The 14,002-nt window shown below is 47.0% G+C and overlaps 1 protein-coding gene across 5 annotated transcripts in view; it reads right to left on the bottom strand.

Annotated features, from left to right (window-relative positions):
* Positions 1 to 14,002, bottom strand: part of LOC110495440 (serine/threonine-protein kinase 11-interacting protein) — a 50,050-nt gene that overhangs the window by 32,931 nt on the left and 3,117 nt on the right. The window contains exons 1-17 of one of the 5 annotated variants that reach the window (XM_036951944.2): positions 11,088 to 11,902; positions 10,687 to 10,754; positions 10,262 to 10,464; positions 9,924 to 9,998; positions 9,725 to 9,820; positions 9,533 to 9,640; positions 9,351 to 9,422; positions 9,103 to 9,232; positions 8,456 to 8,559; positions 8,030 to 8,119; positions 7,866 to 7,907; positions 7,565 to 7,741; positions 5,938 to 6,025; positions 2,128 to 2,598; positions 1,718 to 1,938; positions 1,407 to 1,517; positions 111 to 327 (exon numbers count right to left, since the gene is read on the bottom strand). In XM_036951944.2, the coding sequence (XP_036807839.2) occupies positions 111 to 327; positions 1,407 to 1,517; positions 1,718 to 1,938; positions 2,128 to 2,598; positions 5,938 to 6,025; positions 7,565 to 7,741; positions 7,866 to 7,907; positions 8,030 to 8,119; positions 8,456 to 8,559; positions 9,103 to 9,232; positions 9,351 to 9,422; positions 9,533 to 9,640; positions 9,725 to 9,820; positions 9,924 to 9,998; positions 10,262 to 10,464; positions 10,687 to 10,753 (2,272 nt within the window). In that variant the 5' untranslated portion in view covers position 10,754; positions 11,088 to 11,902. Of the gene's footprint in view, positions 1 to 110; positions 328 to 1,406; positions 1,518 to 1,717; positions 1,939 to 2,127; positions 2,599 to 5,937; positions 6,026 to 7,564; positions 7,742 to 7,865; positions 7,908 to 8,029; positions 8,120 to 8,455; positions 8,560 to 9,102; positions 9,233 to 9,350; positions 9,423 to 9,532; positions 9,641 to 9,724; positions 9,821 to 9,923; positions 9,999 to 10,261; positions 10,465 to 10,686; positions 10,808 to 11,087; positions 11,903 to 14,002 lie in introns of those variants that run through there. The other 4 variants (XM_036951943.2, XM_036951946.2, XM_090207829.1 and 1 more) reach the window with 4 other exon arrangements.

Here is a 14,002-nt window from a genome sequence, read left to right as displayed (position 1 = left end):
ATAAAATAAATAAAAAACTGACATCGGTTTGGATATTGTAATATTTGAATAACTGTGCCGGTCCCTAGCATGCGTGCATGTGTGTTCCTGTACGAGTGTGCCTCTCTCACCCAATCTATCTTCTCTGCACTTGTTCTTCCTCTCCTCCTCCTGCTCTTCCAGTCCAGCCCATCCTCTCAATCTCCCCCCGTCCTCCTGCTCCTTCACTCCCCGCTGTGTGAACTCTGACCCACAGCGGAGACACTGCAGGCAGACACAGCTGGGACGACCCTCCATGACCCGCCGCTCATTCTCCTCCACCACCCGCGACAGGACCTCTGTCAGGGCCTAGCAGCAACACAACACCCGCCGTATTTACAATCATGTATTTTCCAAGAGATTCTTTGAAACTTTAATAACAGTCCTTGTATTTTCAGATAGAACAGTTGTATGATGACAGGCTACTTCAAATTTGTATTGTACCCACATGCAAGTCCAAACAAGAAAACAGAACATTCAGAATACAGAACATTCCAATGGCTGCGTACGTAAAACACACAAACAACAAGATAGATATCATTGGGTCTAATGAGCTAGGCCTGACCAGTAGGACTGATGGCAACATCCATGGAGTACTGACCACAGCCTTGTGGACGTTTTACAACTGTTTGGACGGATCCTTCTCTTCGCTAACGATGTGTGTGATCAGTCTCCGGTCTGCTGCCAGTAGAACATCCTAACCCATTCATTGATGATAGGCCCCGCTTTACTGAGGTTGCAAGCCAAGAAATTGCGAGACGCAGTATCTCGCAATAGAATGCTGTTTTTGATTGCAGATAGATAGGCCTAGTACACGGTTCTGACTCCGTCTGCCTGGTGGCCGACCTACAAATACTGTGCCCCTCTCCTCTCTGTCCGTCTGTCCCTCGCTATGAAAGATGTGAGTGTTTGTGTTCTCAGAAGTACGGAAACTTATCAGTCTCCTCCGTTCCAAGAATACTGAATCTTAGGAGTCAATCTTGAAACTCAGAAATGGGAGTCAACATCGGGAATCGACGTGCAAGGAGTCAAGGTATCAATTCTATTGGAGTCGACACTCTCCAACACTGCGTCATCATCGTTAACAGTTGGCAAAATGGCAGAGAAAGACAAGCGACAGCAGCGTAGTCCTGTATGGCAATACTTTCAGAAGTTAAATGAGAAGGAAATGCAGACTTTGAGAGGTGGAGTTGAGGTGCAGTAATGGTAGTACAGGTGCAATGCTTAACCATCTGAAAGGGACGTACCGGGAGACCCAAAGCGTTGTTAGCAGCAGAGTAGCTGCATTGTGAATTCATGGTGGAGTTTAAAATGGAAAACTGACTTTAAAAAAATGTCTGTTTAACCGGTAAGAACATTTTCCATTTGTCACATCCCTATTGTGTTACCTGCAGTGCCTCCTGGGGGTCATCATCCAGCATAACATAGCGTCTCCTCCTCCTCTCTCTGCTGATGTAACGGAAGTGAAGCTCTACAGCAGGAAGAGTTTGCTCCACCTCCTAGAGAGAGAACTATCTTTAGAACAAATACAAAACATATACTTCTTTCATCATTTCAGGCAAAAAAAGCGTAATTCAGCGTAATTCCCCTCCCCAACCATGTCTCCCACCACTCACCTTTCCTCTCCTTCCATCCCTCCTCCCCTCCCTCGCTTTCCTTCCATCCTCCCTCCCTCCCCCATTTCCCTCCTGATCCTCACCCTCTCAGTCCAGGTGACCTGGGACAGGGTGAACCTCCCCAGACTGTCCAACTCCAGCCGGGCCTGCAACTGACCCCTGCTCATGTCCACCTCCAGGACGTGTCTTGGCTTGACCCTGAGGAACACAGGACACTGGGCCCCGTTCTTCCTCCTCAGCCCCTCCTCCTCCTCCTCCTCTGATGATGATAGTACTCCCACAAGCAGGGGGTGACACAGGTCAACTAGAGACAGACGAAAGAGAGGTCAAAGGTTGGCTCAGCATTGCCCAATCAGTTCCTTTGGAACCCCCCAGTCTTTGCACATTTTGGTTGTATTCCCGCTCTAGCACAGCTGGTTGGACTAGTTGAGGCTGGATGATAAGTTGTCTACTTCAATCAGGAGTGCTACTGCTAGTTCTGAAGTGCTCCTACCTCCCAAGTCCTCCTCCTCTTCTTCTCTGGTGTCCGTGGGTGTCGCCGGTGTCCCCTCTAACCCCTGACCCAGTCCCTCTGCCATAGTAGTCTCCAGGGTGGACTCTGTGTGCCCGAGGCTGTGGTCAGGCCACTGGAGGGTGGACTCGGTCTCCAGATCTGCATCCCAGTCTGAGGCCTCCTCCTTGGGCTCAGACGAGAGCAGCGGTGGGGGTAGAACCTCCGGGACTTCCAGCTCTGGAGAAGGGGGCTTAAAGGTGGCGAGGCTCGCCTGGATGGGGCTGTTGTTGGTTGGGGAGGGAGTGGCACAGAGACTGCTGTTGAGGTGTGGAGGAGCTGGCCTGTACGCCTTGTCTAGGGTGGCGATTGGCGCCCCCTCTAGGTGATGCTGGTAGCGCAGCCAATCTTCACCCAGTTGGTCCCTGAAACTGTCCATGCGTTCAATCTCCTTCTGGTGAGGGAGAACGATGTCTGAGGGGAGAGAGGAGGTTTATGTTATATAAACACTGCTCAAAAAAATAAAGGGAACACTAAAATAACACATCCTAGATCTGAATGAATGAAATATTCTTATTAAATACTTTTTTCTTTACATAGTTGAATGTGCTGACAACAAAATCACACAAAAATGATCAATGGAAATCAAATTTATCAACCCATGGAGGTCTGGATTTGGAGTCACACTCAAAATTAAAGTGGAAAACCACACTACAGGCTGATCCAACTTTGATGTAATGTCCTTAAAACAAGTCAAAATGAGGCTCAGTAGTGTGTGTGGCCTCCACGTGCCTGTATGACCTCCCTACAACGCCTGGGCATGCTCCTGATGAGGTGGCGATCCTGAGGGATCTCCTCCCAGACCTGGACTAAAGCATCCGCCAACTCCTGGACAGTCTGTGGTGCAACGTGGCGTTGGTGGATGGAGCGAGACCTGATGTCCGAGATGTGCTCAATTGGATTCAGGTCTGGGGATCAGGCGGGCCAGTCCATAGCATCAATGCCTTCCTCTTGCAGGAACTGCTAACACACTCCAGCAACATGAGGTCTAGCATTGTCTTGCATTAGGAGGAACGCAGGGCCAACCGCACCAGCATATGGTCTCACAAGGGGTCTGAGGATCTCATCTCGGTACCTAATGGCAGTCAGGCTACCTCTGGCGAGCACATGGAGGGCTGTGCGGCCGCAAAAAAGAAATGCCAACCCACACCAAGACTGACCCACCGCCAAACCGGTCATGCTGGAGGATGTTGCAGGCAGCAGAACGTTCTCCACGGCGTCTCCAGACTCTGTCACATGTGCTCAGTGTGAACCTGCTTTCATCTGTAAAGAGCACAGGGCGCCAGTGGCGAATTTGCCAATCTTGGTGTTCTCTGGCAAATGCCAAACATCCTGCACGGTGTTGGGCTGTAAGCACAACCCCCACCTGTGGACGTCAGGCCCTCATACCACCCTCATGGAGTCTGTTTCTGACCGTTTGAGCAGACACATGCACATTTGTGGCCTGCTGGAGGTCATTTTGCAGGGCTCTGGCAGTGCTCCTCCTTGCACAAAGGCGGAGGTAGCAGTCCTGCTGCTGGGTTGTTGCCCTCCTACGGCCTCCTCCACGTCTCCTGATGTACTGGCCTGTCTCCTGGTAGCGCCTCCATGCTCTGGACACTACGCTGACAGACACAGCAAACCTTATTGCCACAGCTCGCATCGATGTGCCATCCTGGATGAGCTGCACTACCTGAGCCACTTGTGTGGGTTGTAGACTCCGTCTCACGCTACCACTAGAGTGAAAGCACCGCCAGCATTCAAAAGTGACCAAAACATCAGCCAGGAAGCATAGGAACTGAGAAGTGGACTGTGGTCACCACCTGCAGAACCACTCCTTTATTGGGGGTGTCTTGCTAATTGCCTATAATTTCCACCTGTTGTCTATTCCATTTGCACAACAGCATGTGAAATTTATTGTCAATCAGTGTTGCTTCCTAAGTGGACAGTTTGATTTCACAGAAGTGTGATTGACTTGGAGTTACATTGTGTTGTTTAAGTGTTCCCTTTATTTTTTGGAGCAGTGTATATATACACACACACACACACACACACACAAATATATACATACATACACACTAATATAAATATATATACACACTAATATAAATATACACACACACTAATATAAATATACACACACACACAGTGGGGAGAACAAGTATTTGATAACATGCAAAATCGGCAGTGTTTCCTACTTACAAAGCATGTAGAGGTCTGTAATTTTTATCATAGGTACACTTCAACTGTGAGGGATGGAATATAAAACAAAAATGCAGAAAATCACATTGTATGATTTTTAAGTAATTAATTTGCATTTTATTGCATGACATAAGTATTTGATACATCAGAAAAGCAGAACTTAATATTTGGTACAGAAACCTTTGTTTGCAATTACAGAGATCATACGTTTCCTGTAGTTCTTGACCAGGTTTGCACACACTGCAGCAGGGATTTTTGCCCACTCCTCCATACAGACCTTCTCCAGATCCTTCAGGTTTCGGGGCTGTCGCTGGGCAATACGGACTTTCAGCTCCCTCCAAAGATTTTCTATTGGGTCCAGGTCTGGAGACTGGCTAGGCCACTCCAGGACCTTGAGATGCTTCTTACAGAGCCACTCCTTAGTTGCCCTGGCTGTGTGTTTCAGGTTGTTGTCATGCTGGAAGACCCAGCCACAACCCATCTTCAATGCTCTTACTGAGGGAGGAAGGTTGTTTGCCAAGATTTCGCGATACATGGCCCCATCCATCCTCCCCTCAATACGGTGCAGTCGTCCTGTCCCCTTTGCAGAAAAGCATCCCCAAAGAATGATGTTTCCACCTCCATGCTTCATGGTTGGGATGGTGTTCTTGGGGTTGTACTCATCCTTCTTCTTCCTCCAAACACAGAGAGTGGAGTTTAGACCAAAAAGCTAAATTTTTGTCTCATCAGACCACATGACCTTCTCCGGATCACCATCTGGATCATCCAGATGGTCATTGGCAAACTTCAGACGGGCCTGGACATGCGCTGGCTTGAGCAGGGGGACCTTGCGTGCCCTGCAGGATTTTAATCCATGACGGCATAGTGTGTTACTAATGGTTTTCTGAGACTGTGGTCCCAGCTCTCTTCAGGTCATTGACCAGGTCCTACCGTGTAGTTCTGGGCTGATCCCTCATCTTCCTCATGATCATTGATGCCCCACGAGGTGAGATCTTGCATGGAGCCCCAGACCGAGGGTGATTGACTGTCATCTTGAACTTCTTCCATTTTCTAATAATTGCGCCAACAGTTGTTGCCTTCTCACCAAGCTGCTTGCCTATTGTCCTGTAGCACATCCCAGCCTTGTGCAGGTCTACAATTATATCCCGGAAGTCCTTACATAGCTCTCTGGTCTTGGCCATTGTGGAGAGGTTGGAGTCTGTTTGATTGAGTGTGTGGACAGGTGTCTTTTATACAGGTAACGAGTTCAAACAGGTGCAGTTAATACAGGTAATGAGTGGAGAACAGGAGGGGTTCTTAAAGAAAAAGTAACAGGTCTGTGAGAGCCGGAATTCTTACTGGTTGGTAGGTGATCAAATACTTATGTCACGCAATAAAATGCTAATTAATTACTTAAAAATCATACAATGTGATTTTCTGGATGTTTGTTTTAGATTCCGTCTCTCACTGTTAAGTGAGTGTACCTATGATAAAAATGACAGACCTCTACATGCTTTGTAAGTAGGAAAACCTGCAAAATCGACAGTGTATCAAATACTTGTTCTCCCCACTGTATATATAGTAAACGTTTACCTTGTATAGAGGACTGTGGTCTGGGTTCATAGTCATAGTCGTAGTCACTGGGCTCTGAGATGCTAGCCCGTCTCACCCTCACCTTACTCTGAAACAACACAGATGGATATATATTATTATACACACGACATTCCAGAAACATGCTCCTTCTCCTCTGCCTGTATTGATTTGCTCATTCCAAATGGACCTTACCCCGTAGACACCCCCTAGCCCCGTAGGTACCCCCTAGCCCCCTTACCCCGTAGACACCCCCTATCCCCCTTACTCCGTAGCTACCCCCAGCCCCCTTAACCCTGTAGACACCCCCTAGCCCCCGTACCCCGTAGACACCCCCTATCCCCCTTACCCTGTAGACACCACCTAGCCCCCTTAACCCTGTAGACACCCCCTATCCCCCTTACTCCGTAGCTACCCCCAGCCCCCTTAACCCTGTAGACACCCCCTAGCCCCCTTACCCCGTAGACACCCCCTATCCCCCTTACCCTGTAGACACCACCTAGCCCCCTTAACCCCGTAGACACCCCCTATCCCCCTTACTCCGTAGCTACCCCCAGCCCCCTTAACCCCGTAGACACCCCCTATCCCCCTTACCCTGTAGATACCCCCTAGCCCCCTTAACCCTGTAGACACCACCTAGCCCCCTTACCCACCACCTAGCCCCATAGACACCACCTATCCCCCTTACCCCGTAGACACCCTCTAGCCCCGTAGGTACCCCCTAGCCCCCTTACCCCGTAGACACCCTCTAGCCCCGTAGGTACCGCCTAGCCCCCTTACCCCGTAGGTACCCCCTAGCCCCGTAGGTACCCCCTAGCCCCCTTACCCCGTAGACACCCCCTAGCCCCGTAGGTACCCCCTAGACCCTTACCCCGTAGACACCCCCTAGCCCCATAGACACCCCCTAGCCCCTTACCCCATAGGTACCCCCTAGCCCCTTACCCCGTAGGTACCGCCTAGCCCCCTTACCCCGTAAACACCCCCTAGCCCCGTAGGTACCCCCTAGCCCCGTAGGTACCGCCTAGCCCCCTTACCCCGTAAACACCCCCTTACCCCGTAGGTACCCCCTATCCCCCTTACTCCATAGACACCCCTAGCCCCCTAGCCCCGTAGACACCCCCTAGCCCCATTACCCCATAGACACCTACTAGTCCTGTAGGTACCCCCTAATCCCATAGACACCCCCTAGCCCCGTAGACACCCCCTAGCCCCCTTACCCCGTAGACACCCCCTAGCCCCCTTATCCCGTAGACACCCCCTAGTCCCATAGACACCCCCTAGCCCCGTAGGTATCCCCTAGTCCTGTAGGTAGCCCCTAGTCCCGTAGGTACCCCCTAGCCCCCTTACCCCGTAGTTACCCCCTAGTCCCGTAGGTACCCCCTAGTAGTAGGTAACTCCTAGTCCCGTAGGTAACCCCTAGCCCCCTTACCCCGTAGGTACCCCCTAGCCCCCTTACCCCGTAGGTACCCCCTAGCCCCCTTACCCTGTAGGATCTTGATCCTATCAGAGGGTTAGTTAAAGCTATTAACATGTATTTTTTCTAGCTGGTCAGGGTTTTAAGAGGTACACAGAGTGGCTAGGGGATGAGGACAGACCCCCAGCCTCTCAGTGAGCTGTGTAGCTGACTTACTTTGGCTTTCTTCTTGCGTTGTCGTGTCACTCCCACCTCGCTGACCGACAGGCTGTCACTCAACTCCCCGCCCCCGCTGGACACTACTTCCTGGTTACCCCGCTCTGGAGCCCTGGTGATCAAGGGCGAGGCCTGGGACTGAAGCTGCCCAATCAGCTGTCCCGGTTTGGGTAGCACCTGAAAGTGGTAAAAAAGTGGCGAATCCAACAAATGAACTTAAAGTGGACATCAACAAGTGACCCAACAAGACTAGAGAAGTGTTGAGTATATGCCTGCTGACCCACAGGAGTGGCCTACTCACTGACAACTCTGAGGAGGAGAGAGGGCTGCTGTCCAGTCTGAGCTAGAGGTGAGAGAGGGGGAGAGACAATATTAAACTTGAGGAGGAGACAGAGAATCATGAAAAAAAGACTGGGTCCAAATTCAGCTTTCCGATTTTTCTCCCTCCCTCCCCCTCTCACTCACTCTGAGGTAGGCAGCCTTGGGGGAGAGGTGGCGGACAGTGCGGGTTCTGTGGCTCTTCTGGAAGAACAGTGGGTTGCCCTTCAGATTCAGCTAAGAAGAGACAGAGGCTACAGATCAGTGAGTCTGGGATAACACTGAGGCTACAGGTCAGTGGGTCTGGGATAACAATGAGGCTACAGGTCAGTGGGTCTGGGATAACAATGAGGCTACAGGTCATTGGGTCTGGGATAACAATGAGGCTACAGGTCAGTGGGTCTGGGATAACAATGAGGCTACAGGTCAGTGGTTCTAGGATAACAATGAGGCTACAGGTCAGTGGGTCTGGGATAACAATGAGGCTACAGGTCAGTGGGTCTGGGATAACACAGAGGCTGTCACACAGTAAACTACTGATAAGCACACTTATAAGTTCTCTCTCTCCTTCACCATGTTGAGACTGTGCAGCATAGACAGAGGAGCCAGCTGGGAGTGATCCAGTAGCAGGTTGTAAGCCAAGTCCAGGTGCTGTAGGGACGACAACTGCTCCACTCCTGCATAGGGTCACAGTCACACACACACAAATCAGACATCTATGCATCTCATACTGAGACGGGGGCAGAGTCAGCCATCCAAGACTAACAGAGACTTAGAGAGTACACTGAACAATAGGGAGACAGTTGGGGGAAGAGAGATGGGCAGATAGACAGTACTGGCAAACAAACGCTGGAGTATGCCAGTATATTAATATATTCCTAGCTTCCTGTTTATCTATAGCCCCCAACTGTTTGTGGACACAAGGCTGTAAACAGTTCCAAGGCTTTGATTGTCTGAAGTCCCTCTCTGTTCCAATACTGATAGAGGTCAGTTCAAGGGGTCATGCATAACAGATAGTCTTGAGGGAACTTGCAGATGGAATACTATTGCTAACTATTTGGTATTGATGATTTTTGGCATACGTTTAGGGATAATATCAATATTAGGGCTGTGGTAACAAAAAAATGTTTTTTTAAATATCCCATTATCTGTAGAGAAACCACCATACTATCATTAATTATAGCATGACCAGATGGTGTCTATCAGAGGTGTTACAGTACCGTTGATGGTCTCCAGCTCGTTGTTTCTGAGGATGAGAGTGAGGAGTTTGGCTCTGGAGCTCAAGCCCAGCGTTGGTGCTCTCTGGAGATTGTTAAAGCCCAGGTTGAGGTGCTCTAGCTCACTCAGAGGCTGAGAGAGGAGGAGGAGAAAGACAGTAGATATGGAGATAGCCCAGTGCAGTAACTTACTGCATGTCTCCAACTCTGACCCCTCTCAACACACAGACACAAAACCTATCCAGAATTACCTTGAGAAAGTCAGCACACTCCTGGATTTTATTGTGACTAAGATCCAGAGACTTCAGAACATTCAGTAAACTCTAAAAAAAGGCAGAGTGACTCACATTACATGGCCAAAAAAGTGATACACATTAAAAACAAATGTCAAAGTCAGTGAATAAATAAACCAGAGAGCAGGAGCATGTCTTACCAGTGACTCATCCAGGCAGACTATAGCGTTGTAGCTGAAGTTGAGGGTGTGCAGCTCCAGCCAGGGCAGTGCAGAGCTGAGGTCTCCTCCACATAGAGACAGTAGCTCCTGTAACAATAACAATGGCTCAAACTACAACACAAAGGGGTCTGTTATTCAGAAAGAGAAAACAGTGAAGTGTGTGTGTGTTACCTCCAGGGAACTGAGGCTCTTGGAGCAGGTGAAGACCTCTAACTGAGAGTAGACTCCCCTCAGGTCCTCCAGACAGTGAGGGGGGATACGCTTCAACTGGGAGACAGAACAACAGGCCCAGAGTAAGCCAGATTCTTCTATATACAACATTTATACTGTTTTGTTACAAAGGAGAAGCGCACACATTTTCCTCCCATACCTCTAAGGACTTGAGAGACTTGAAAGGAAAGATCTTGACCACTGACTGAAGCCTCGACCCAGGTGGATTGATGAGCTAGGAATGAAAAACCAAAGGCCAAAGAACATTATATAGAATGCCATAGCACCACCTAGTGGCTCAATGAAATTCCCTAAGATGCCCACTTAACTCAGTTTTATAGTTGGAACATTTTTGTTTATGAAGTGCTGAGCAAGTTATGCATACATCTATTAGAAAACTGTTCACAAATAGAGCAGGACACACACACACACACACACACACACACACACACACACACACACACACACACACACACACACACACACACACACACACACCTTGAGGGAGACAGTCTTCTGCAGCACGTCAAACAGGAACTGGAGCTGCAGTAGGGAGGTGGTGTCAGCAGGGTGTGAGGGCAGAGCCAGGAAGCCATGTTGGTGAGTCCTGGAGAGGAGGTACTGCTCAAACAGACGACCTAGGTGCTGCAGAGAGTCTGCCTGTAGAGTCAGGGTACTGCTGCCGTCCAGCACAGATGCACCTGGAGAGAGGAGAGACAATGTTAACACACCACTTAAAACCAGCAGTTATAATGCAACATCAAATATATGAAGCATGTAGCTACAGTGTAGCTATGAGGCCCTAATAATTTCGAACAACGTCAAAAGAACAGATTAGCAGGTCTGGGATAACAGGGGCTATGTCCAGAATATGTTTTGGGAGACAGACATGATTTCAAGAGAGGGTGGTGATGTTACTATACCATGATTACGAAGCAGAGTGGCCAAGCTGTTGACAAGGGTGGATTGGCCATTGTGACATCCAGCCATCCTGCAGGTAAACAATGCGCCATAAAATAGATGAGAAGACCGAGACAGATGATTCTGGGGAAATGTGACACGTGCAAACAACCCAAACAATAGCAGAAATTGTTAAAATAAAAATACGTTCTCAACTTACAGTATAGAGATGATGGACGCTAACTTGTAGAATAATGGTTAAATACCAGCTAGCGTGTTAGCTACATTGCAATGCAGGACCTGCAGTTGTTTGTGAACGTTAAACTGGGCTACTCACAAAGCCAACACGAATCTATCTCTAGCTAGCTGTTATAGCTTGTCTTGGATAGCATTCCACAGACTATTTCTTGAGACACCAACATACCTTACCTATCTTATGTGACAGTCAAGCAGTGGTCAACATCGACATTCCCTTCCGATTGCCAGCAATACGACAAAAACATCAGTCAAATAACTTCAAGTGTACTCGGTTGTCGATGTTGACATCTTCACTTGGACTGATGTCACGTGAGGAAGTTTCGAAAAAAATATACAGTGGCCCGGAGAAACCAAATTTCAAAAGGCTGAAACAGGCGTTTTCGTAACTTGTGCCAATCAATGGATATTGAAATGTTATAAATTAGCGAGACATCTCTAAAAATAAATGTACAAAATATGACTCAAATTTCAGATTCAGTCTGATTTCTTGGCCATAGCCACCACTAGATGGCTCCCTACCTTAAGAAGCAGGATCAAATAATAGGGGATCAACAATATTTACTTTATGACAGTGACAACGCAATGGGGCATTTCCAATTTGCTCATTTGTTAATCTTTATTAAGTGCATTCTGAGAACACTCAGCACATCTTTCTGGTATGCTTTATCGCCCTTTTAAAATGTTCTGGATGTTATCTTTACAATGGAGTGGAAGGACAATACACAGTTTTCAACACTGCAAGAAGTAGCCAGATGTAACTATGCAAGGCACGCAAAATAGTATCGTTTAGCCTACTAAAGACGTTTAACACATTTGTAATTGTGAGTAATTAAGTAAAGTAAGCATTTTTACAAATAGGCCTACTACCAATGCCTTTGCGGGGATCCTTTAAGTTTCCACCTTTTATACCAAATGTCCAAAACTAAGTGGTTTCTCTAATATAAGCCTGTACCGTTCATGTCTTGTTGCTAGGCAACACGCACACACGCACGCACACGCACACAAGACAATCTTTTTCCATTCGGGACTGGGGATGTTTCCATGTAAGGATTTATGTACGGTAATTTGGTAAACATTTCCATCCACTGAGATGCTCTGGCAGGAAAGGTTCTCTGCAGACCAAGCATGCACTGAAAGCATGTTGGGACTGTTTCAAATTCCCCGATTTTTGGGATTGCATTAAAATCAAGCAATATGATTTATGTTACAAAAAACATGGACCAACTAAACATTGTGGATTAGTTGGTTGCATTTTTATGGGTGGAAATGCCTTCTAAAAAAATCTCTAATTGTGTGACCTTGATTTTCCATTTCAGTTTAGACCATTCAGTCTGCCATCTTCTGTTTGAGATTCTCAATGTATGATCATATGGTTACAGAAGTAAACACATACACAATGCTTAGGTTATGTTTAGATGTTTAGATGTCTTTGTGTGTATGAAGTGTTGGATTACGTTTATATTGGCCCATAGATCTGTGAATAAAAAGTTTTCCACAATCCTCAGCATTTCTCTATTTATCCAATCAGTGACTCAGTCAAATGAATGTCAATTAAGTCTAATCAACACACTAAATAAACCATGCTCCTTCACTGTCCAAACGCTGCTCTCAAAATGGAAGAACAATACCTGACCATCCCCCAGCAAGCACAGGTAACCTAGCCTGAAACCTAGCCTGGAACCTAGCCTGGAACTCCTGGACCCTGGCCTAGAACCTAGCCTGAAACCTAGCCTGGAACCTAGCCTGAAACCTAACCTAGTCCCACATCTGTTTGGGCTATTTTTCTGTGTGACACTTACCAAAAGGGTTGACAAAACAGCACAAAAATATCTGTGACCAGGCTACGGAAAACCCCCACCTCCTTTGTGGCCTTTTGCACAGTAGGCTACATGTAAATACAACATGGTTGTAAAACGATTCCTCTATTGGCTCATAATTGGCAGAAAACGGAGGGATGATTCAGGATCGGGACATGTCAAGTCAAGGCTTTTCTTCGTCCAGAACAAGGTCAAAGGACCATATCACTGTCCCTTTTGTCTTCACTGCATTCCAAGGGCTTGTTTTAACTGTTGCAAGTGAACCAGTACTGTTTACTTGTAGCCCTGAACAAATCAGGCCTGTTAGAAGGCTTCGGCAGGTTGGATTAAAGCTTTCTGGGATCTGTTGTAGCAGCTTACTGTACTGTACTGTACTGTACTGTACTGGACTGGACTGTACTGTACTGTACTGGACTGTACTGTACTGTACTGTACTGTGCTGTATGTCAGAGAGAGAGAGAGAGAGAGAGAGAGAGAGAGAGAGCGAAACCTCACTAGTAAAATATAACATGTGAGTCAGTAAACTTCTCAGGTCACAATTCATCCCAATACAAACACAGGGTGTGCCCAGGCATCAGGCCAGGCTACTGTTCTTATACATTATAGTCAGTATAGCCAGGATACTGTTCTAATACATTATAGTCATTATAGCCAGGATACTGTTCTAATACATTATAGTCAGTATAGCCAGGATACTGTTCTAATACATTATAGTCAGTATAGCCAGGATACTGTTCTAATACATTATAGTCATTATAGCCAGGATACTGTTCTAATACATTATAGTCATTATAGCCAGGATACTGTTCTAATACATTATAGTCATTATAGCCAGGGTACTGTTCTAATACATTATAGTCAGTATAGCCAGGATACTGTTCTAATACATTATAGTCAGTATAGTCAGTATACTGTTCTAATACATTATAGTCAGTATAGCCAGGATACTGTTCTAATACATTATAATCAGTATAGCCAGGATACTGTTCTAATACATTATAGTCATTATAGCCAGGATACTGTTCTAATACATTATAATCAGTATAGCCAGGATACTGTTCTAATACATTATAATCAGTATAGCCAGGATACTGTTCTAATACATTATAGTCAGTATAGCCAGGATACTGTTCTAATACATTATAGTCAGTATAGCCAGGATACTGTTCTAATACATTATAGTCAGTATAGCCAGGATACTGTTCTAATACATTATAGTCAGTATAGCCAGGATACTGTTCTAATACATTATAATCAGTATAGC

Source organism: Oncorhynchus mykiss, chromosome 18 (assembly GCF_057628025.1).
Source record: "Oncorhynchus mykiss isolate SJ-2025 chromosome 18, ASM5762802v1, whole genome shotgun sequence".
Taxonomy (NCBI): Eukaryota; Metazoa; Chordata; class Actinopteri; order Salmoniformes; family Salmonidae; genus Oncorhynchus; species Oncorhynchus mykiss.
Note: the sequence above shows the minus strand (reverse complement) of the source record. Positions and strands in the feature narration are given on the sequence as shown.